This window comes from Tripterygium wilfordii, chromosome 15 (genome assembly GCF_013401445.1).
Source record: "Tripterygium wilfordii isolate XIE 37 chromosome 15, ASM1340144v1, whole genome shotgun sequence".
In the NCBI taxonomy this organism is placed as follows: domain Eukaryota; kingdom Viridiplantae; phylum Streptophyta; class Magnoliopsida; order Celastrales; family Celastraceae; genus Tripterygium; species Tripterygium wilfordii.
Window position 1 is genome coordinate 2,067,036 of NC_052246.1, and position 22,924 is coordinate 2,089,959.

A 22,924-nucleotide genomic window follows, 5' to 3' on the forward strand; every position below is an offset into this window, starting at 1 on the left:
TAAACGATAAACAAACGGCAACAAGGCAGGAAGGAATCCACTCCAAGATGAAAGGGTGGGTCCACAAAAAAGGCCATTAAAAAGAAGTAAAAAACAGTTTCTTTATTTTTTAAAAAAATATAAAAAATATAAAAAACAGTCTCTAACTCTAACCTACGCGCAAGGCACGCACGTGGATTCACACTCACCATTTCCCAACGACCACAACAAACAAAACAGCGTCCCCATCTTTTTCTCCTCTCTGTTTGCCTTTTGTTTCCAAAATGTCTGGATTGTGGCGAAAAGATCCAACGGCGTCGAAACAGTATCTCTAATTATGATTTTTTTGTCTTTAAATTATATTCCCACATACAGAATCTGAGCCGAATCGATCGCGAACAAGTTTCGTCGTGTTTTTCCCCGATTTTTTTTTCTTGGTTTCGAATCTGTTTTGAGTCGTCAAGATCTCACCGGTTGAGCTCCTGTCATGGTTTATCAGGTTTGCGATTCTTTCTTTCAGCCGCATTTCGTGCCTACATGTTATTGTTGCCCAAAACCGGGGGTTTTTGGGTGGATCTGCTGGCGAATTTTGTGATTTTCTGTTCATTTTTTTTTTTTGAATTTTGTTAATAATGTGGAATTTATGTCGTGAATGCATGGGCGAAGTGCAGTGATATTTCGCCTTTTTTTGAACAAAAGAAACTGAAATTGTAATGTTTTTGGTTTTGTGTTTTCTTTTAAGAATATAGTGGAACATTGGCCCCAGCTCAGTCAGAGTCAGGTGATTGAATTATGTTTAGCCGAGTAATGTTTATTTGGTAAAGTGTAGAAGACGAAAGGAATTTGTGAGCTTGTACAAAGACGTGTATTTGAAATATTTTGTGATACTAGCAAGCTTTGTTTGGCTTTGCCCTGTTAGTTGTGCTAATACCATTGATATTGCGTGCTTGTAGTCTAGTGTCCATAGCTAATATCGGCAAAGAAGAATTTGGAGGTTTCTGACTGTGAACATGGAGTTTGAACGGCACAACCCAGGGTATGAAGAACATGATAACTCTAATGGCGCTTTCGGTTTAGAAGTTGAGCAAGCAGAAAGGCCCAAAAGAATCACTGATGGTACACAAGTTTCAACTCCTTTCACACACATAATTATGAAGATCTTCTCTTCTATATGCTATTATTCTTGAAGTTTTACCTTTAAGCTTTGTTTGAACTTTAGGTGAAATCCAATCATTGGCTCAGTGGTTAAATTATATGCTCCCTCATTTGGATATTCCACTCCAAGCCACAGAAGAGGAGTTGAGAGCCAGCTTGATTGATGGAACTGCCTTGTGTAGCATTCTGAACGAGATGGGTCCTGGTTCAGTTGAACTGGTTGGTCCTTTTTGTTGATTTATCAGTTGTGTAGAATGGTCCTTTTAATTGTAGTTCTGTTTCTTGGTATCGAATTTGATGTCAATTTTGGTTTCAAATGCTCCGGTTTAATTTTGAGCATACCTTTTTCTTCTCTAGGGAGTTACTTTTGAGAGTGGAGCAGAAAATGTGAAAAGATTTCTGGCGGCTGTGGATGAAATGGGATTGCCCACGTTTGAACTGTCAGACCTAGAGCAGGTATTGAATGTTTCTTTTGTAAAGCAATTATAGCTTGAATAGTGTTCTGAATCTGCTGCAGGCTTACAGCTACCCTTGCATACATTCTAGTGCATCAGCTTATAAGCTGCCATCCTAAATTATTTTGATCCTGCCCTGAGCTGCTTTAAACTTATACTAGATAGGATTTGCTTGGATTGAGTTGGGGCCGTTTTCTATTTATCTTTTTTTGTGGGAATAATATAGTGTTTTTTTTTTTTTACGAAGAGAAAGGAAGACTCCTAGAAGGTATCTTCCTAGCACTAACTTCAACCGTCAAAAGTGTGTATCAAGTACGAAATCAAACAGTCATCAGCTATTGTATTCTCATAATGGCAAATGGCAATTTATAAAAATCTTGTAAACTGGATCAATTCTTGTTCAGTTTTGGAGAGTTTTAAACTGAAAACCTTCCCCTAGGCCAAACCAAAGTACCAAAGTATTTAGAAAAGTGTTGGTTTTGGTTACCAGTGTCCAGTTACCCCATAAATACAAATTAAAAAGCCCAACAGAACCCTTTTTTTTTTTTCCCTTACATTTAAGTGAGATTTACAATTTCACCATTGAGATTGAAAAGAACAGTTGCTTGGCTTTAGATTGTCGCAGTTTTGAACTGCCCGAAGTTGACTTCCCTGATAACCATACAGAAGTTTGTCCTTTTACCTTTATGCAGACATTAACTTTTCCTAACGTAGACAATAAGGACTCTGATTCACTGTGCAGGGACATATGGTGCCAGTTTTCCGATGCCTTAGGGCACTTAGATCATGCCTTAGACATTATGGCGTGGAAGTGGGCTTCCATAATCATTCAAGAAAAAGATGGAATCTTTCAGAGAGAGAATTTCCTGAGGGCATTACTTGTTCTCAGGGGGATGCATCAACATGTGGGGAATATTCTTTCACAAATGGAGAAGATAGGCAAGGGTCTTCAATAGAAAACAAATTACAACCTGGCTCCCATGCCTCTTTTGCATCAGGTATGATTTATTTTCCTTTTCTAAATGATATGGAAGGAAATTATATTGTATAAACGAGGTATACCATTACCCTGTGGCATGCATCATATATACCATTTTTAAGATGTCTATGCTGTGCCAGTCTTTACTAATTTATAGCTATAGTTTGATAAGTATTCTGTTCTGGGCAGCGTAAGTGCAAAGAGCTTGTTAAGTTATTGAACAGACCTCCCTTTTGAACTGACATGATTTAAGCATTTTACTAAGGCAAGTATTTTTTTTTTCTCATAATGTCTCTTTTGCTGACCGGGTGTATAACTTGTGACTTCCAATTTGCTGACGAAGGTTTTTAGTTGTTCAACATAGTTCTCAAGTGCTCCTTTCAGAAACAGGATTTTTGATGAGCTGGGAGAGAGGAAAGACCATGGTTCTTGCTCAGTTTGTGTGTTGCTGGGTTTCTTTTTTTCTTTCAACAAAGCAGCTTTTGGACATCACTGCAAGCTTCATTCTTGAGCCACCAAAAATTCATAAAAAATAGAGCCATGGATAATTTTTCACCATTTGTTAACTGAATTCTTTTTGCTCCTAATTTCAACCTCTCTTTAGCTTTTCTCTGACAATCTGGAGAATTTGATTTCAGACAATGATTTACTGTATGCATCCTCTGTTTTGTCCCCCTGTATACTAGCATTGAAAATACCATGGCATTTATCCAATGACTAATTTAGAAATTTTCACCAGGAAAACAGTGTGATGGATAAGAAGGGGTGGAGATGGAGTATAGGGGTTGAAACTTGGAAGTCCTTTCGTTAAATGTGCTAATTTAGTATTTTCCACCCATTGGTTTATTATGTATGAAGTATATCGTGGCAGGATAGTACCGAGTTTTTGAGTATTGTGTTATTAGCTCTATTTTACTACTTTGCTTTAAGTCTCCATTATTGGTATTTAAGTTTGATCTTAACTTTGTTTCAGATGCTAAGATTTTGGAATTGGTGAAATCTAATGGTTTAGATGTAAGCACCTGCTCTTCTATGAGCTTCTTCGTGTTTGATCATCAGCCTTGCAGTCTCAATATTGATTTTCTTTTCTATGTCAACTCACAATTTGGCACTTCTCTTGTATTTTTTGCTTATTTTTATGCAGGATGCCTCAACTCAATCATTGTTCAGGATAATGAATGGGATTTTGGATGAGAGGATTGAACAAAGAAATGAAGATGTCACTCGGGTATGGGAGTGAGAGATGCCTACAGTCATTCATGCTGCTTATGCTTGCACGAATTCATAGATTTTCATAAATGTTTCTAAACTTTCTATATGGTCGTCTGCATCAAGTCATCAACCTCTAACTAAAGCTTTCTTTTGTTCTTCTTCCCTTTTTGAACAGCACATGGCAATTATATTGAGAAAGGTTGTGCAAATTGTTGAGCAACGAATGTCAGTTCAAGCAGAGAACTCAAAAAAAGTAATGTGCTTTATGAAAACATCCTCACCTCCCCCTCCACACTCTCTCTTTCTCTCTCTCCCTCTCTCTCTCTCTAGATGTACATACTCATGTATATGTTTGCTCATGAATATTTACAATTCTTTTTAAAAATTTCCGTTGTGGTGCAGCAAAACAATCTTTATAAGGCCCGTGATGAGAAGTACCGATTCAGAATAAATGTGCTCGAGACCCTTGCAACAGGGACTACAGAAGAAAATGAGGTAGTTTGACTAATGGTTTCGATAGGCATGTGTTTGTTCTTTTACCAAGTGCATCTAATTGATTTCTCTCTCCTTTTTTAACTTACTACAGGTTGCCATAAAACTGCTACAGCGGCTAAAGGTTTAATTTCCAATATTTTAGTCCTTTGTTTCAAATTTTTGTTATTCCTGCATGCCTTGTCTTTAATTTTTATTGTTTCACATGAGATGTCATTCTGGTTCAAACTCTTGGATTTAATGTTGACATGGGTGAAATACATAATTGCTATGAAATACAATACTACTAGATTATATCAATTTTAACATATGCAAAAGATGCTTGCTGTTGAGGGTAAAACATTTTAAGTCAGCTGGTCTAATTTAAAAGAACAATGAATTCATAGAATTTTATTGTTGTATTGCTTGGTTTTAATTTTTGTATTTTCTTTCAGTTTGTATAGAATATACCACTTTCTTTCTCTGATATCTTTCCAACCATTTCTGTGCTTTGTTGTTAGAGTGTGGCTGTATTGTGTGCCTGTACTGTAAGCAAATTATATGTCCGGATGACTAATCAAATGTAGTGACTTGGTAATGAAATCGTGGTTGTCTTATTATTTTCTTAAGGTGGTTTACCTTAAACTGAGAATTATTGAATCAAGTAAGAGTTAGCAGCAGTATGTTGTTTCTTCCTTTAATGATAATGGAAGAAATCTCATTACATAGTAGTACTGTTAGGTTATGTTATATTGCTTTCTGTTTGTGTATTGCAGATTGAGAAAACCAAAATAGAGCAGAAAGAAAAACTGGAGGAGCAGGATTTACTTAGATTAAAGACAGAGAAAAGTAATTGTGATATTAAGATATCAAAACTCAAAAAAGAGCTAGAAATGGCCAAAGCAACACATGAAAGACATTGCTTGCAAGTGCAAGCGCAGAGTAAAGAAACTAAAGCAGATTTGGAGAATAAGCTAAAGGAGCTTGAATGGTTCCTAACAGACTCAAGGAAAAATGTGAAAGAACTTGAGTCTTTTTCTGAATCTAAATATCGGAGATGGAAAAAGAAAGAGCAAACCTATCAAAGCTTCATTGATCACCAGCTTAAAGCATTGCAGGTTTGTAACCGGTTTCATGTTCTAAAACACAGAATGCATTGATGCTTAGGCTTATGGCATTGTGTTTAATACAAGATGATTTTTTTAGGAATTGAGGGCAGCTTCCGAATCTACAAAGCATGAAGCCTTGAAAGCAAAAAGGACTTATGCAAAGGAATTTAATTATTTTGGTAGGATGGGGGGGCTGATCTTCATTGTTGGTTTCGTGCAATTTAAAACTAAAATATGTATATTTGACGGATGGGTTATGTATAAACTAATTATATGTACTTTTATGTGAATAGGATTGAAACTAAAGGGATTAACAGATGCCGCTGAAAATTATCATGTAGTTCTCGCAGAAAACAGAAAATTGTACAATGAGGTCCAAGATTTGAAAGGTTCGTATCTCAGAGTAATCTTGTTCTGTTTGTTTGAGTTTGTTGGTTGTTAGCTACTTAGCTTATGGAGGTTTCTTCTCTTTGGATAGGAAATATTAGAGTATATTGCCGGATAAGACCATTCCTTCGGGGCCAGAATAAAATGCAAACAACTATAGAATACATGGGTGAAAATGGTGAATTGGTTGTCTCCAATCCCTCCAAGCAAGTGAAAGATAGCCATAGAATTTTCAAGTTCAACAAAGTGTTTGGTCCAGCATCAACTCAAGGTTATTGTTCCTCATCTTGTCAAACTAATTGCATGTTCTCTAATTTTTGTTCTTATTGAAATTCTGTGGCTTAAACACTTTTATTCCCTAAATTTGCAGAGGAGGTGTTTTTAGATACTCAACCATTAATTCGCTCTGTGCTTGATGGTTACAATGTTTGCATATTCGCTTATGGTCAAACTGGCTCCGGGAAGACTTATACAATGGTAACAATTTGTGTTCGCTCTTTTTTGCTATAAGTACATAAAATGTTATAGGTAGGAAACTTTTTTATCAAGTCCTTTGTCGTGTGTGTGTGTGTTTTTTTTATCTTATTTACAATCTTTTTTTTATAGAGTGGGCCAAACATGTCATTGAAGGAAGAATGGGGAGTTAACTATCGGGCACTACATGATCTCTTCTTTATCTCTGAAAGCCGACAAAGTTCTATCTTATATGAAGTAGGCGTACAGATGGTAGAGATTTACAATGAACAAGTGCGAGATCTTCTCTCTAGTGATGGTCCTCAAAAGAGATATCCTTTTTTGCTTTGTGGCTTGCCTTGACCTAGAATGATGCTGGTCCTTTGTCACCATTTTCCATTTTCTCTTCTTTTATGATTCTTTTAGATGTTTGATTTCAAGCAATGCGAGACAACAAATGTGCCACTTTACATTTTTTGTTTCCTTTAACTTGCACACACTTGGGATTTGGAATTCAACTCAACCAAATGGGTTAGCTGTCCCCAATGCAAGCTTGCACCCTGTTAAATCTACAAATGATGTGTTGGAATTGATGAACGTTGGGTTGATGAATAGGGCTGTTGGAGCAACCGCTCTAAATGACAGAAGTAGTAGATCTCACAGGTCTAATTTCCAGTAATCATTTTGACTGCCACTTGTTTTTCCTAGTTTTCTTAGTCCTCATTCAGTTATGTTGGATTTTGCAGTGTTCTTACTGTTCATGTTCGTGGGTCGGACTTACGGAATGGTTCAGTATTGCGAGGTTGTCTGCATTTGGTAGATCTAGCTGGCAGTGAACGGGTGGATCGGTCTGAAGCAACTGGAGATAGGTTGAGGGAGGCACAGCATATTAATAAATCACTATCAGCTCTCGGAGACGTCATATTTGCTCTTGCACAAAAGAGTTCACATGTGCCATACAGAAATAGCAAATTGACCCAACTACTGCAGAGTTCATTAGGTACCACTTAGTGTATTTTAAATCGTTATCACCTGACTTCTAAGATATGTTGTAAAAGTGCAAAGTTGATCATATTAGTGCTTTCATTATTGAAACTATTTTTTATTCCTTTTTAATTTTTGAAATGATATGGGGAGTTCTCTCTTCTATTTTTTCCCCTTGTTGATAGGTGGTCAAGCAAAGACCCTTATGTTTGTGCAGCTGAACCCCGATGTTGATTCTTATTTAGAGACAATAAGTACTTTAAAATTTGCCGAGAGGGTTTCCGGTGTTGAGTTAGGCGCGGCTCGGAGCAACAAAGAAGGAAGAGAAATTAAAGAACTTATGGAGCAGGTTGTAGTATTTCTAATCTCTGGTGTGGTTTCTAGATCCAAATATGCCCCCATGTGGATGTCTACATAGTTGAATTGTCCTGTAGGCTCAATTATATTTCTTAAAATATTTGGCTGCATATTGCACATCCATCAATAGAAACAAATTGTTACGTTGTATTTCATTTGGTTTTAAATTTTATGGACTTGCTCAAGTAAATTGCTTGTTTGCTTCATTAAAGAAAAATCATGTGCCCGTGCCCATTTGCAAATTTTTTTTTTTCCCATTTCATTAATGGGTAAGATTTGAATGTGAACATTATTATGCCTATGTTATTCTCTTACTTCGGTCCACTATGACAGACTGGGTTTACATAACGAAGAAAGCCTATAATAGTTACTTTCTTGGTTGATGCCATTGTCTATCCAATCCATTTGAGTCTAGGGAATAAGATGTGGAGAGGTGAAATCGCGACCACTAATTAACCTCAAGGTTTTTTTGTTTTGACTTTGAAAACTTCATTTCCTGTTTTGATTTATTATTTCTAATGCCCAGTTGATCTAGCAGGTCGCATTACTCAAGGACACAGTTGCAAGGAAGGACGAAGAGATCGATCGGCTGCTGCTGCCTAAGAGTACTGCCAATGGTGTTAAGCATAGTTTGTACTCACTTAGGTACGGATCTTCCTCACCAAGAAGACAGTCCGTAGGAACTCCTAGACAAACCCCTAGACTGTTGGGAGGGAAAGGCTCGGGGCCCAGTGAGAAAGCAGCTTCAGATATGGACAACTGCTCAGAGTATAGTGATAAGCATTCTGAGGATAATTCTCAGCAGACAATGGATGATTTTAAACGTCAAAAGGAATCTCTTCCCCATTCAAAGTCTATGGATGACTTTAGACCTTCGGGAGAAGTTCTGCTTCGGTCAAAGCTTGTTGAAGGAGATGTGGGTCAGACTTCTACTGAAGACATTGAACTCCTGGGCTTTGGGGAAGCAGACTCTGATGAAAGGTTGAGTGACATATCAGACAGTGGTCTTTCAATGGGGACTGAAACTGATGGTTCAATAGGCAGTGTTGTGGAGTTCACTCTTTTTCCGGAGAAGCCAGCTGAGAAAGCCAAGAACACAGAGAAGTGAGTGCCTTTGAATTTCTTAAGGTTTTAGTCTCTGGTGAAACTTAATAAATGGTTTGAGCTGTTAGTCATGTAGTGTTCTGATATGTGCTCCCACGCTTGTTCATGTATTAAAGTGTGTCACCTGCTGCACTGGCAGCAGATTAGATTTCTAACAATGGCCTTGGTAACCGACTTGGGTGTTACAAAACAACAAATCTTCATTTTTCGAAGATCTTTACTGAGGGTCATATTTCACATCTTTCAAATTCAGGATATTAGCCTTAAAATCTATGAATCTGTAGCTGTGTTTTATGTGCGCGTTTGTGTTAATGCATATCATACAATTTACTTTGGAGACTTTATTTAACCAGCAAAAGTGTAGAGTGTTCTATGATTTTTTTCATGTTAGAAATCTGACTTTATTGCATGCATTTTCTTTTGCTGATGAAAATTTTGTCTCTTGTTCCTTTATATACTGAAATTCATTTGTCACCTTAAAAATTCCATAATATTGTGTTTTTTTTCAAAATGTGGTTGCTACGTGCCTACGTCTAGCTCTGTTATGTTACATACTTTCATGACTGAATGCAAAATATTGGTCTCCTTCATATTTAAACTTGACGGACTTTTTAGCCTACCGTAATTTCTGGTGCTTTATTTTAATTGCATTGCACTTACATGGTCAATTTCAATGATTCTTTGTTAAGAGTTTTGTTGTTGTCATTGAACTACTTTACTTATTGAAGTCCTTACAACTTTAAATTTTGTTGATTGGATGCAGGCCCTATGATCCATCGAAACTTCCAAAGCCCCCGCAAAAGGTTGTGCAAACAAAGCCTTCTCGATTGTCCTCAACAAGGGCCTCTTCATCCAAGGTTCCATCAAGTATGTAAATATAAATATCCTTTCATTAACCTACCTATAGCAGTTATTATGTTGTCATCATTTTTAATTCCCTTTTCATTTCTGTTTCTTCAAAATTGATCAGGTTTGAGGAAAACTACACCCAGAAGTTCCTCTTTGACAAAGTCTGTTAAAAGATGACAGTAAATCAAAGACACTTGGTTGGTATTTGGTAATAGAATTCGTGGAAGCAGTATAGTTTGTAGCTCCTAACTACACTATTTTCAGCTCTAATCCGGTCTTGGCTTCAGTTATCTCATATTCTCATCGGAAACTCTGACTGGAAAGGATGATTTGGGAAGTTCTCACTTTGTAAATTATGCATGAAAGCATTGTAGTTATAACTAACACCATGGGCACGTTTTGTTTTGGCGCTCCAGTTGATTATACTTTGAAATGGTATTAAATTAACCGTAGTGCACCACTCTTTGGTGATTCTGCCTCTTTTAAACTAGATTTCTCTTTGGTCCAAGCGGCCATTCGTTACTGCAGATTCAACTTGAAACTTGAGTTGCTGAACTATGTAATTTCTTTTATTTTGGCTTTTTGATGTTTGTGTTCTACTTACTTTTCTTAGCCCACAATTGGTTGGATATGTTCCTGGAAAGGTTTCTCAAGAGATGCTCAAGTCTAAATTAAAGCTTTGGAACTTCATTCAAGTTTTTTTTAGTAATATGGAACCCACCTAGCTATTTACTGAACGCTTGTAAATTTTGAGTCACATGGAAGACCCTGTAACTTTATGGATTAGTTGAGACTTAGACCGAGACCCAATGTTAGAAAATAACGTAAGATGACATTCACATACACTAGACTGATTAAGGGTATATCTTACAACTTGTGATGATGAAAACCCTGATCGAACTTGAACTCACAATCTCTCATTTCACCGCCATGTGGCTGATAAGCGATTACTAGCCATCACTTATTTCCTGGCATTCTCTGGAAGGATGTCTTCTTCTTACAAGATTTGATTACTGAGCCGCAGAGGATCTCAACTGAAATATAATTGAATCGATGGGCTTTTGGTGATGCCCAATACATATTGAAAAGAGTTTTGAATTCTAAGTTGTTTTATTATTAATTTAATAAAACAAGAACGCACTTGTCTGGGTGGTGTAGTTGGTTATCACGCTAGTCTCACACACTAGAGGTCCCCGGTTCGAACCCGGGCTCAGACAATTAATTATTTTTTTTAAAAAACGTGTGATTTTTATTTGACCATATTTTTGCTTTTGGATAGCACATGAAGTCTATGCAAATGCAACAAGAAATGAAGGATGATGGTTAATGGTTCCTGGCTGGCTATGTCAAAGATGGATTTTCCTTTTACCTTCATCGACTTGCAGACTTCCTTCAGAGATATTTGTTTTCCCAAGTCCCAACCAACAACAAAATTAAAACATGGAAGAAATCATCACGTCATTTAAATGACCAAGTCTGAAGCTGCTTTATCTGCAACTGATTATGGACTCACAGTATACATCCCCATATAGACCTAGTGCAAAGCCTTATGCCAAGAAATAAGAATGATGACAATCATTGAAGTAATACATATGTCGGAGTCCAATGTGGCTGCCATGTCTTGAATAAGTTCCTCGTTTAAAAAAAATGTAACGCATATACAAAAAAAATTACAATGTTCTCAATCTTTTGGATTCCAGAGCTAAACTAAAATGAGAAACTTTTTAGCAGCAAGTATCACTTCTGCTAGCACAATAACCCCTACAAATACAAGATGGTATAAGAAAAGGACACCTATCTCGATACCCGGACGAGTATGTACACCTCAAGTTAGAAAAGCCCCAATGAGCCGCTCCCTCACTTCTTTACACCCACTTCATTTTAGCTTCTTTAAGCAGGATGTTGATACTATGCCACAAGTAAGTTAACCGTAGTTTCTCCGTCCGCAGCAAAAGTGGCAGGAAGAGGTGTAGCATTCTTAGTTCTTTCAGTGCCAGCATGACCAAGAAAGAAATGTAGTAGCAGCTTATACTCGAGCGATTGGAGAGAAGGGAGGATTAAGCACATAAGACTGAGGGATCTCCTGAACCCTCTTGGAGACTTTCTTTTCCTTCTCTTCAGCGACTGCCTCAACTAAAAATTTCACTTCCTCTTCAGTTAGCACTTTCAGTATGTTGCAATGAGGCAAGTTGTTTCCCTTGTCCAACCAAGGGGCGACAGAGGTTTCTGTTCCATGCAATAAAGCAACACAGATGGAAAATGCTTGTAATGTGGATAATTTTGCATGGAAAGTAATAGCGTACTCTCCTTCTTCAACTACCGTCATGAACAATGCTGGTGTTCTATCCTTTGATCCCTGTGTATAGATCAAATTACAAACATGATGTGAGAAACCAGTTGAAGTTATCATGAATCATGGAAAACAGTGCACTTGAAATGAATTACTAGAACTGCCATTTATGAACAGTGTAATGGATCCTAATCGCAATCTATGGTATGTGTCTTTTTCCCCAGAACAACCCCAGTGTAGGATATTCATATTTCATACCTCTGAACTGCTCAGTTCTCAAAATTACTCAAACATTGCAAAAGCAGGAAATCTATATACATGCCAAGAACTTGTTGTTTTTCTTAAGAGAGTTTTTATACTTCATACAACTTTGAGAACTGTCTGTATCCAAAGGAACACTAGAATTATAATCAAACGCTTGTTAGTTTCTAGAAGTGATTTCAAGGAAACAATCAAATTGAACCAAAATCATTCTTCCCAATAGCAAAGGAGTGGATGAGGGAGAGGGTTAATTTACACATTACAGCAATCAGAATAAGATGAAAAACATTATATGCATGCAATTTTCGGAACCCTCTACTATTGTATCCTACACATCAAAATAGAGGCACCAAAAGACGTTATTTTTCTTGTCTACAAGGCAAATATGTTTTTACCAATCTTCTGTCATTTACATTCCTTTTGTTACCAAAAATTCGTAGACATATTGCCCAGCTATTCGCCTATGACTGAGATACAATCAATGAAGAAGCATACCTGAACAGAGAGTTCCACTGGCCGCTGTTTATCCAAGAGTGGTTGATCATTAGCATGTTGGATACCAGGATTACCTAAAATAACAATAGGACAAGCCATATCCCAGCCACCACAGTCACATCCTCCACCCAATCTCCATCTGTCCAGCAATGATGAGGGCCCCTGGCTTTCAACACTCGGCGAACCATGGTTTCCGCTTGGAATCACTACTTTCACCATTTCAGAAGCTTTGCTCTCAGAAAGGTATGTTCTTCTCTGATCCCCTCTGGAGAGATTGAGTAGGTTTGAATGCACTTTATCACTAATCATATCTCCTCTCCTGTATTTCAAGCTTTCTCTCTTTTCAAACGGGACTTGTATAACAATGGCTGCAGTTTCAAGATTTGGATGCAAAATTGCAGGTGCAAATGGATAAGGATTTGAAGAATAGAATTCACAACCATCAGATGCATTTACTTGATGTTTGACTTTCGCTGCCCTAGATCTATCATCCAATTCATGAGATACCAACAAGCAAGGATGAGCGGGAGGTTTAACAGCATCTTCGGAAGAACATTCAGACCTTTCTTGAGATTGTCTTGCATGTTCAATATCATATAGCACAAACTCTGTCACCATTGAGTCATTGAAATCCCCACCATCTTTCAGTTCCGAGCATAAATAACAGGAAACTTGCATCTGCCCAACAACAGATAATTCTTTGTTGCTATCACTTGAGCCCCGTCCACCAACATTGCTTCTTTTTCTACTGCAAACAGAGTGAAAAGTATATACCCAACTGGAAGCACAATCTGCTTTCCATGTCTTGGCCACAAGAACTTCTTCAGGACAATTCAGTGAGAACTCAAAAAACGGCACACCATGTTTGCTCATCAACTTGAGACAGCCATGGAGATGAACTGGTGAATGCGCTAGCATAGAAAAATGGTGATCATCCCTCACTAATGGCGCTTCTACTTGAGAATTTTTTGCTGTATACGAAAAATCACGAATTAAAGATTTTCGAAATGCCCTATTCCTTCTTACCTTCTCCATCCTTAACGTTTTTGCATCAACAGGTTCCATCAAATAGCCCAAAGGACTTCGCAGAGACTTTGACTTCATAAATGGATCAAACATCTTTCTGATAGGACTAAACTCGGTCTTTGAGCTTTCTCTGGATGAGCATTCACTTTTTGATGACGAAGGAGATTGAGGTATTTCCAGCTTCACAGATAAAGATTTGTGTAAAGTGATGGATGAGTTTTGTTCCAAAAGCTCATTACCATCATCCAAAGGACCAACAATCTGTTCACATCTAAACCTCAGGTCCTCAATCAAATCTCTCTCTGCTGTCTCATCACATACCTTTTCTCTCTTATCCAATGTCGGATCAATTTCAATAAAAGTATCTGAAGAGCATGATTCTCTTTGAGCTTCGCTAACAGAAGTTGAATTTAAATTTGAGTTTACAAGCCTTACAGAAGATCTCTTTGCGTTGTGTTCTTCATCTAAACTATATAAATAGTCACTACTACGAGACAATTGAACCTTTTCACTTTCCCTTATTGTACCTATATTCTTCATTTCCCGTACTTCCTTTGAGCTTTGATAGACAGAGCCTCTCTTACTCTCTATACCACCTTCAAGCCCTACACTTCTTGATGGAATGCTTCTACAAGAGGAACTCTGACAGCGACGGAATTTGATCTCTGTGAAGCCCTCCTTAATCCTCAATCGATCATCTTTACGCGGGAGCTTTTTATTTGTATTTCCCCCCTCAGTTTTTGAACAACTTCGATATGGAAGAATCGAGTTGGGTCTCAGATCCAAAGTGCGGATCTGCTCAAAATCCAACCCTTTCTCGAGCCCCATTGACACGAAGATAATTCTGCAGAGAAATAAGAAAGAAATAAAAAAAATGATTATAGCAAATAGAACCAAGTTGTAACACCCCAGCCATCAGCGAGGAATGGAATGAGTCAGTAACTTAATCTCATTAGGAAGACAAAACAATTGCCAGACTAAGAATTTCCATATTTGACAATCAACATAACTACAATTTAATTAGACATGGACTAGCTAACCAAGTCTGAAGCATTACAAAATGATCGGACAATGTGCCCAATGATAAATAATTAGAATTCATCAATCATAATAAATGCCATATCACAAACAGAAGAATCGTCGAAGGACATGGTCACAATTGAAGCCTAAAACTAGATCAAACACAAGCAATGCTGCAATGCACACATCACAGAGAGGAAGAAGAAGCAATTTTTTGAAACATCAAGCATGCCATCTTAACTCACGAAGCTTCAACCGAATCGTTCAGTCATTCTACTTTTCCAATAGCCACAGCTAGAAAGGAAAAAATGGCAAAGTATTCACCCACATTAATATTTCGGAACATTAAGGATCACAAGAATCTTAAAGACCAGACCTTTGATCCCATAAAACTGAAATCCTTGAACAAAACAGGAATCCTATGAACCCTCTCTAACCTCCCAAAAAAAATGAGTAAAGTAATCCACAAAAAAGGCTATGAACAATTATTGAAAAAAAAAACTTTATTTTCCCTTGCATTCTAAGCCAAAAAAAGAAAAAAGGAATGGCATTGAAAAAAAGAGAAACAAAGCTTCGGAAAATGGACATACCTCACCAGATCTCTCAGAGAAGTGAATTCAAAAAGGAAAACCCAACAAACTCTAAGTAGTGTAGAGCACTCATATGCCCCAAGCTCTTGAGCGCAATGTCTCCCACATCTACAAAAGAGATTGGAACAATAAAATTAAAAAAAAAAAACCCATTGAAAAAAAAATGAGTGAGACTGTGAGAGTACTTAAAAAGTAGGGAACAGAAGTACCATAAAAGCAAAGACAAGGAGAAGCAGACATAGACCCAATAGCAACAAAGCCACAATAAACACAAAAAGCAAGTTTTGTAGGGGAGAGCATGCCTGATTTTTAGACTGAGATAGACTGATAGAGAGAGATAGAGAGAGAGAATGCGGATGAGTTCACTCCTTGCCTCCGTTGGTGCCTCTGTTCAGTAAAGATGCATTCTCCTTTTGAGTCATCATATTCATTTATTCATACTTCTTTATAAGTTTGATTTTCTTTTAAACCTTTTAATCACTCTGTTTAGGGTACCATTTGCTACAAAATGACAATATTACCCTTGCAATTACAACTATCACTCTCTTCTATGCAAGGGTAATATCGGATTTTTGGTCAATTTTATCAAGTGAGGACTCTGTCAGATTCTGCCCTCTTCACCCAATTATTATATTATTGTTTTGGAAACAGCAAAGAATCAACACCACAAGACACCTATAATTAATTTTAACGTTTACCGATGATTAAAATAGTTAATACAAAAAATATTTGTAGATCCTAATCTTTTGAAGTTAGGGGCTGAGCAGAGTTATTGACAATAATGCCCTGGCTGCATGTATGCCTTTATGGAAAATCTTAAAATGACCACTTAAAAGGTGGCATATGGCTTGTTTAGTTATTTTAGATCCCTTTCTTTTTCTAGTTTGTTTTATGTAATCGCCACTCAGAAGTATTGAAATGGGTTTTGAGCAAATTGGTCCTAAGATTCCTTAAGAAATTATTGTATTCTTGTTTTGATTAGGGCAAAGTACCTAACGTTTTGGTACTTCTTACCTTAAACAAAAGGTCATGGCCATGAATTCAAATCCCATAAATGTTTCTATTATCACAATTTATGAGATAACCCTTTACTCAATACTCAATCCAATGTGTGATAATATCACCCTACGTTATCTTTATACACAGAGCCTCTCAAATCTTATTGTCCGGCAGACAATTGAATGGACTCTACATTACCAAAATAAACTACATATAGATAATTGTTAAGTCCATGGATTTTCATCATTTTCAAGCTGGTATCCGCTCCACTACAGTGTCATACAACCATTTAAACAACAGTTGCTTTGGGTGGCGTAGGCTCCAATTCAAAGCATTCGCATTCTGCCATATTTCTATACTTTCACCATTCATGAAAGGCAATGGGAATTCAATTGAATATTGATGCCTGTAAAAAAAGAAAACAGAATACCTATCTACCTGTCCATCGGATGAAAATAAGAACCAAGAAATCCAAAACAAGTTGTAAACAATGTATGATATCCACAACCAACTACTAAACTTTCTGGTTGTTGAAGCATTCAAGAAAAAACTCCATTTGGGGACCCGGAACCTGTAAGAAAAACAATCATGTGGTCCTGTGCACAACCCACCATAACTAAACTGTACAACTAGGCAGAGATCATTTATACAACTCCTATGTATTTTTAGTAGTTTTCTCATTTTCATTCTTCGACTTACTAAACGATCTCTGAGTGTCCAACACAGGCATGGCAGCGTCACCATTTTTCTTAGATGGATCGTTGGGTGCCTTGTCAGATTCACGAGGACTTGCAATTGTGGCAAATTTGGAAGTGGCCCATGGTGCAGTTCCTACACTTTTGGCTGAACTCGGTCCATCTATTGTCAGTGTAGATGCCTCATCTCTGGAAGCATACCAGGAATGACCACAAGCAATGCACTCCAACTGTGTTCAAAAAAAAAGTAAGGTTAATCAACCTAAACAAGTATAGAAGTTACATCTATAACTGATAAAATTAGCTTTAAAAATATTGCATGCGAAATGTAATTCAACCTTTCTTAAGTAAACTGCAGGATGCTGCAGCCAGCTAATGCATGGTTCAACAAGACTGACTCAATATAAGTTCTGCTAGTGTGATCAGAGAGTTAATCTCTCCATCACTTGAACCATCAGTACACATTCAAAAGTAGCCACTCCAACATGCATTTCTGATTGGCAACTCAAGACTTAGACAACAGCAATAAAATATCGCTCTTTGCATGGTCGAATCATATACAATGCTGAAATGCTTTATGTTGACCATACTCAGTGTGATAGTGCCAGTAAAATTGATCTATTGAGATACATTCCCTACCTAATGACCAACCACATTGACAATCACAAAATATAAATGGCCCAGTCATAATTACCATGTAAAACTAAACCTGATTCTCTGGAGCTTATGTTTTATCAACATGTCAACACCCATCTATACAACCACAATACCTCATTTAAGGTCGTTTAATCAATACCCAATCATAAATATAAATTAGAAGAACATTTATGGAAAAAAATTTTATTGATATCAGGCCCTGCTCATTTGAGTCTACGAGCGATAGGGTTTCAATTATACAAGGAAATCAATTACTAACCTGATAACGATCTCCATGTCCTGCTTGAATGATGTCCCTAAGGCCAACTTTGAACTCACTGCACCTTGAACAGCGAGCATCGGTCATCTGTTATACAAGAATAGCCAAGAGAGTGAGGACATATCTAAAAAAGGGATAATACAACAATAAAAGCTGCAAGAATCAAAATTCAAATGACAACAAAAAAAGCATAAGACCTGCATGCGCTCTGACTCCTCAGGCTCTTTTGTCGCGATCTCCTCTGCCGTCAAACCCTCCTAAATTTGAATTAATGCATTAAAAATTTGAGATCTACATGCAAGGATCAGAAACGACAAATTCAAACAATGAATGCTAAAGAAGGGACTGAAAAAATACATACCTTTAGCTCATTAGGGGACATGCTCAATATTTTTGATGGTTCCAGCTCTCTATTCAGTAGACGCCGAGCTAGCAGCGAAGTATTCTGCCAGAAAGAAATGGAAATGCTGAATTGAGAGGGGTCAAAAGAAGCCAGTGAAAATCCAATTCTCTTCAATCAATATCTCATACTAACCAAACAGCATCAGTTTTCCGCAAAATTTGTTGAATGAAAATTATGAATCCATTCTAGAGATACCACAGGAGACAAGGTGCGTAACATGCATCATTTTTTGGGAAAAAAAAAATACTGACCAAGACACAGAAAACAATTCAGACCAGAGAGACAGAAGGAGAAAAAGAAGAAGAAGAAAAAAAGGCCAAGAACCGCATGCTCATAAGAGAAAGCAATTGCATTACATCAATATAAACCTAACAAAAGGAAGTGAGTATGAACATAGGGTATAGCTTGAATGCCAGGTTCCCATATAAAAAATGCTGACTTTAAAAAGAATAGCAATTAGCAAGTGACCAGGATCTCTTTGCGAGACAAGGACTGGGTGGTAACCAGTTAGCATTAACCAATGATAAAAGCACCTCTTCACCTCCTATGTCTTGGCACATAATATACTGAATAAAAGAAATGAAAACGAAAATTTTTTTTCCAAACATCTCATATCCATTTATTTGAGATTCTCAAACAGCCTCAATACTCACGGTTCAGGACACCAGATCCATAACTTCTATGATTTCAATATGCTAAGATTGATCACACTCGACAGTGAGAATCTAAAGAGTTCCTTGTTTACTTCCTTTTCTAACATTTCCTACACTACAAGAATACACGCATAATACCATACTAGGAGAGAGAAAGAAAAAACAAAAGGAAAGCGAAGCGGACAGTTGATTAATCTTATAAATGCATTCATATGTTCCTCCTAATTTAAACTCAGGAATGCTGGAAAAATGCCCAAAGAAAAATGTATTTGTATATTGCTGAAATGGTCAAACACATCTAAATTTGCTAATGTTGTAGGGAATGTGATGAGACATAGCATTATTGACATTCCATAGAAGTCCAAGTTTACTACATAGAAAATTTTCAGGGGTACAGATCAAAGTTTTCATTTGAACTTGAAAAGCCTTAGTTTCCATAATGGAACCACAACCTTCCCCATGAGGATATGAAACCCTAAAAATCATAGTGACAATCAATCATAACCCTTAATTCGCTCCCAATGCACATATAAAGCAAGTTTTATTCAAGAGTAAATAAAATAATTTATCAGGATAAGCACTAAAGATAGAAATGCCATCAAGAAAAAAAAATGTACAGCCAATAAATAATAATGTCGCAATCATAATTTTGCCTTAAATCAATAACTCAGTTCATCACTTCCCTTGCCTTCACCTTTTAACAAAAGTGTGTGAATGTTCATCTACACACAAGCATGCAAGCATTTATGCACAACTTCATCTCTGTATCGTTGGGAACAATCATTGTATCTAAATGTATGCAGATATTGAATAATGTACGCAAACAGAAAGGCACTCATCTCACCCTCAGATTGAACACCAATTGCCGCATCTTTTGGTTATACTTCTGAAAATCAGAGGAAAGAGCCTCATGTGAGGCTTCTTCAAGAGCTGTAATTGCAGGAAAGGCAGCATCTGGCCAAACGAAAGGCTTGCCACTCTGCAGGATCATATAACAAATTGCAAAACAAGTATCAAGGTTTCCATTGACACTCTAATCACAGTCACAGCATATCCTTGTCCAACAGAATTTCAATTTACATTAAACACTCTACCAAACAGGCGAACATGTGGCCCAGCGGTAGAGTTGTAGAGTGCAACCTAGAGGTTACATGTTCAATTCATGCAAACAGCTTCTACAAGGGTAATGTTTGCGTATATCTTGCATAGCGGTAGAGTTGTAGAGTGCAACCTAGAGGTCACAAGTTCAATTCATGCAAACAGCCTTTACAAGGGTATTGTTTGCATATATCTTGCATGTCTCCAACTCCGCCCACTACAGGAGCTTTGGAGTTGTTTACCTATTTATTATATACCATGCCAGATAAATGGTTATCCTAAATATCAAAACCACGCACAAAACAATTAATTTACTACCAACCCTTTGATTCTTCTCTAAAGATCCAATTGCATTTTCCAAGTTCTTAGGATCTTTCTCAAGGACAATACCATGAGGACCACCTTTTCCATTCTCATCAGCGCACAAATTTTCAGAAGTACACATATACTGAATTCCTTGAAGAAGCCTCTCCAAGCATTTGTCGCGATGGGTATCTCCAGTCAGCGCATTAAACTTCAATAAAATGGAGTAGTATTCTGAGGCATTACTTGAACAGCTTCCCGGTGTTTCTGCTTTAAATTGTTGATCTGGCTTGGCAGTGGCTTCTTCTTCCCTTGAAACATCAAGAGGTGAAATGTTCTTTTTCCTGAGAGTTTTTTTTATCTTCAACTGCTCTTCCTGTTCAGCAACAATTTCCTCAGTGTCGAGGTCAAGTAGCTCTCCCAGCCGTGATAGAGTTTTATCAACAAGAATATCAATTTCATGCTGCTTATTATCTTCATAATCTTGGTCAGTTAGCTTCCAAAGTTTTCGATTCTGTATATCGTACACCTTTTGCACAATAAAACCAGGGTGCTGCTTGCGACTTGGAAGCTGTTTGTTTATAGGGACAAAATGCACTACACACTTGTGCATGACAGATTCTGCGGGAACCTCATCTTGATGGAAGCTATAAAACAGCTCTCGACTATCACGAGATTGCCAGCTTCCGCCTCCTTTTTTCTCTGCCTCTTCTGGACGGTAAAACCACTGCCCAGTGACCATCATGCTCCCATCTTTAGTCTGAGAAATATCCTATCAAAACACAACGACCATTATTCTTGAACAAAACAAGTGACAATACATTCTAATCGTAATTTAAAAAATAAACAAAACACAATTGTAAATTATCTACCTAAAAGTAAAGTTTGATTCCTCAATTTATGTTGAACAAATTGTAAATGAAACATCTAAATAAGGCTAATGCCCAACTGCAAGATCTTCCAGGAGGAAATCTAAAAAAGCCGCAGCTACTAGTTTGATCAAAGCACATATCCAATGCAAAGAAAGAGTGTATATCAAGAAAAGCATAACACGATGTGAATGTTTAGATAACAAAGAATTTCTCAATATAAAAGGAGAGTGGAAACTAGAACCAATGTCCTGTTTTTTGTGCAATAGTTAGGGTAGGAGTGCAGGTAACTTCTCAAGGTTGTATACCAGGCCGTAACAAGTATAAAATTAGTCATGGAAACAAAGAGTAGAGCACTAAAGCTCACTTGGAAGGCCTCTTATCCGAAAAAGAGCTCCAACCTGGCTAGTCTCACCAAAAAATAGTGTGGATGCAACTTTACTAAAACTTAAGTAGTTAACTACTTAACTCCATTCACTCAATCCCCCGCTTCAGAACAGTGTTTTAAAACCAAGACCAGGCTGGGCTGTCCAATTGGTCAAACCATCGAGGGGGCCCACAGTCCAATCAGGACGGCTTGATAATAGGAGTTTCAGTCCACCCCTGTTGGACCGCCTCAAACCAGAAAACCTGGTAATGCTGATCCGTGCAGGTTTTGAACCTGACTCAATTTTTTGTTCTAGTTTTTATTATTTTTACAGTGTTTTGCAGTTTCTATTATTCTTAAATCTTAATAATTTAAAAAGGTTTCTAAAATATTTTCCAATAAAAAGTTACAACTCAGTCCCCATCTCTCATTCTCTCTTTGATTTAGAAGACCTCGACCCCAAATTGAAACCTGTTAAGCCTCATCCTCACAGCCTCACTCTCACCAATGTTTGGCAAATCCAACCAAACCTGTGGTTGTCCAATACAAGGTTTGCTACAGAGGGAAACGAGTCTTATTTGCTTCAACATAACAGGAGATGAATCTTAAGAAGAAGGTATGCAGTAAATCAAACATAATTTTAGGTGTCATGTAGAATTTGCATGAAACTAATTTCGTGAAATAGTTACCTTTATGATGGCTACATAAGGTTTTTGATCTTTATCCTCCGGAACTAGAAGAACGGGATCTTCCTACAAAACAAAACATACAGTTTATTCCCTCCATAATTTTGGATTCCCAACCACAAAAGACACCTAAAACACGGTCAAAGAAATTAATCATAGCATTTCCAGCAATTACATACGACGCAGGAAGAGAGAGAGAACGGGAAACGAGAACAACTCACGAGGTCATATCGGTTGCCATCAAACTCGAAGGCCTCGTAATGGCGCCTGCGGCCCCTCCCTTTACCGGAAAGCCTAACAGACTCTCCCACGGGCTTCGCATCCTCCGGTGGGGGCTCATCCTCCTCCTCCTCGTCCTCTCCGTCGCTTGGTGGCTCCTCTTCTCTAGTATTCTTCGTCTTCCTCTTTTTATTCGAGCTCTTTGCTTGCTCTGATTCGACTTCCTCTTCATCTTCCGAAAGCTTTACCTTCTTGCGCTTCCTGCTTTCAGTTTGGGCTCTCGAGGAGCGGGTCCTAGGGCCCTCTTCCTCTTCGTCGCTTGTCGAGACCTGCGCGAATCTTCTATTTCCCATTGTTGGCGATCCGCAAATATCCCCGATTCACACTTTTACAGTAACACTAACACGAGGCCCACGACTCACTGATCACCGGTCGGTGATCAACTGATCTACACCAATTATCCCTGTAATTAAGAATTTTACCCTTTTTGATTGGGACAAATGTGAGAGAATGGGTCAGCCAGACGTCCTCGGTTCGAAT

General features: G+C 37.7%; 3 protein-coding genes and 1 non-coding gene across 5 annotated transcripts; 2 read left to right on the forward strand and 2 right to left on the reverse strand.

Annotated features, from left to right (window-relative positions):
• The first annotated feature begins 184 nt into the window (after nucleotides 1–184).
• LOC120016847 (kinesin-like protein KIN-14J) lies at nucleotides 185–10,077 on the forward strand. Of its 2 annotated transcripts, none has more exons than XM_038869791.1 (22): nucleotides 185–478; nucleotides 933–1,095; nucleotides 1,199–1,353; nucleotides 1,492–1,590; nucleotides 2,332–2,587; nucleotides 3,542–3,582; nucleotides 3,713–3,796; nucleotides 3,956–4,033; nucleotides 4,183–4,275; nucleotides 4,367–4,396; nucleotides 5,028–5,369; nucleotides 5,458–5,539; nucleotides 5,654–5,749; nucleotides 5,839–6,018; nucleotides 6,118–6,224; nucleotides 6,354–6,532; nucleotides 6,699–6,863; nucleotides 6,947–7,200; nucleotides 7,370–7,533; nucleotides 8,080–8,645; nucleotides 9,409–9,512; nucleotides 9,616–10,077. In XM_038869791.1, the coding sequence occupies exons 2-22, from the start codon at nucleotides 990–992 to the stop codon at nucleotides 9,669–9,671; spliced, it is 3,237 nt and encodes a 1,078-aa protein (XP_038725719.1). In that variant the 5' UTR covers nucleotides 185–478; nucleotides 933–989; the 3' UTR covers nucleotides 9,672–10,077. The 2 variants fall into 2 exon arrangements, with proteins under 2 accessions (XP_038725719.1, XP_038725720.1); XM_038869792.1 differs by having other exon boundaries at nucleotides 938–1,095.
• A 560-nt stretch (nucleotides 10,078–10,637) lies between these two features.
• Nucleotides 10,638–10,711, forward strand: TRNAV-CAC. The gene has a single exon. It is a non-coding gene; the product is annotated as a tRNA-Val (tRNA).
• A 357-nt stretch (nucleotides 10,712–11,068) lies between these two features.
• On the reverse strand, nucleotides 11,069–15,503 carry LOC120016848. Its single transcript, XM_038869793.1, has 4 exons — nucleotides 15,479–15,503; nucleotides 15,177–15,284; nucleotides 12,541–14,410; nucleotides 11,069–11,850 (listed from the first exon to the last, which is right to left on the reverse strand). The coding sequence occupies exons 3-4, from the start codon at nucleotides 14,392–14,394 to the stop codon at nucleotides 11,521–11,523; spliced, it is 2,184 nt and encodes a 727-aa protein (XP_038725721.1). The 5' UTR covers nucleotides 14,395–14,410; nucleotides 15,177–15,284; nucleotides 15,479–15,503; the 3' UTR covers nucleotides 11,069–11,520.
• A 1,142-nt stretch (nucleotides 15,504–16,645) lies between these two features.
• Nucleotides 16,646–22,834, reverse strand: LOC120016823 (protein IWS1 homolog). Its single transcript, XM_038869749.1, has 8 exons — nucleotides 22,387–22,834; nucleotides 22,169–22,231; nucleotides 20,263–21,015; nucleotides 19,687–19,821; nucleotides 18,148–18,231; nucleotides 17,984–18,043; nucleotides 17,787–17,873; nucleotides 16,646–17,100 (listed from the first exon to the last, which is right to left on the reverse strand). Exons 1-8 carry the CDS (start codon nucleotides 22,735–22,737, stop codon nucleotides 16,831–16,833), a joined length of 1,803 nt encoding a protein of 600 aa, XP_038725677.1. The 5' UTR covers nucleotides 22,738–22,834; the 3' UTR covers nucleotides 16,646–16,830.
• Between the last annotated feature and the right edge of the window lie 90 nt (nucleotides 22,835–22,924).

Coding starts and splice junctions, on each gene's coding strand:
- LOC120016847 (XM_038869791.1), top strand. CDS start 990: ATGGAGTTTGAACGGCACAACCCAGGGTATGAAGAACATGATAACTCT. Junction 4,034..4,182: donor AAGCAGAGAACTCAAAAAAA/GTAATGTGCTTT, acceptor GTTGTGGTGCAG/CAAAACAATCTTTATAAGGC. Junction 6,225..6,353: donor CCGGGAAGACTTATACAATG/GTAACAATTTGT, acceptor TTTTTTTTATAG/AGTGGGCCAAACATGTCATT.
- LOC120016848 (XM_038869793.1), bottom strand. CDS start 14,394: ATGGGGCTCGAGAAAGGGTTGGATTTTGAGCAGATCCGCACTTTGGAT. Junction 11,851..12,540: donor CAGTGGAACTCTCTGTTCAG/GTATGCTTCTTC, acceptor ATCTATACACAG/GGATCAAAGGATAGAACACC.
- LOC120016823 (XM_038869749.1), bottom strand. CDS start 22,737: ATGGGAAATAGAAGATTCGCGCAGGTCTCGACAAGCGACGAAGAGGAA. Junction 17,874..17,983: donor AGGAGTCAGAGCGCATGCAG/GTCTTATGCTTT, acceptor CTTGTATAACAG/ATGACCGATGCTCGCTGTTC. Junction 17,101..17,786: donor GACATGGAGATCGTTATCAG/GTTAGTAATTGA, acceptor TTTTGAACACAG/TTGGAGTGCATTGCTTGTGG.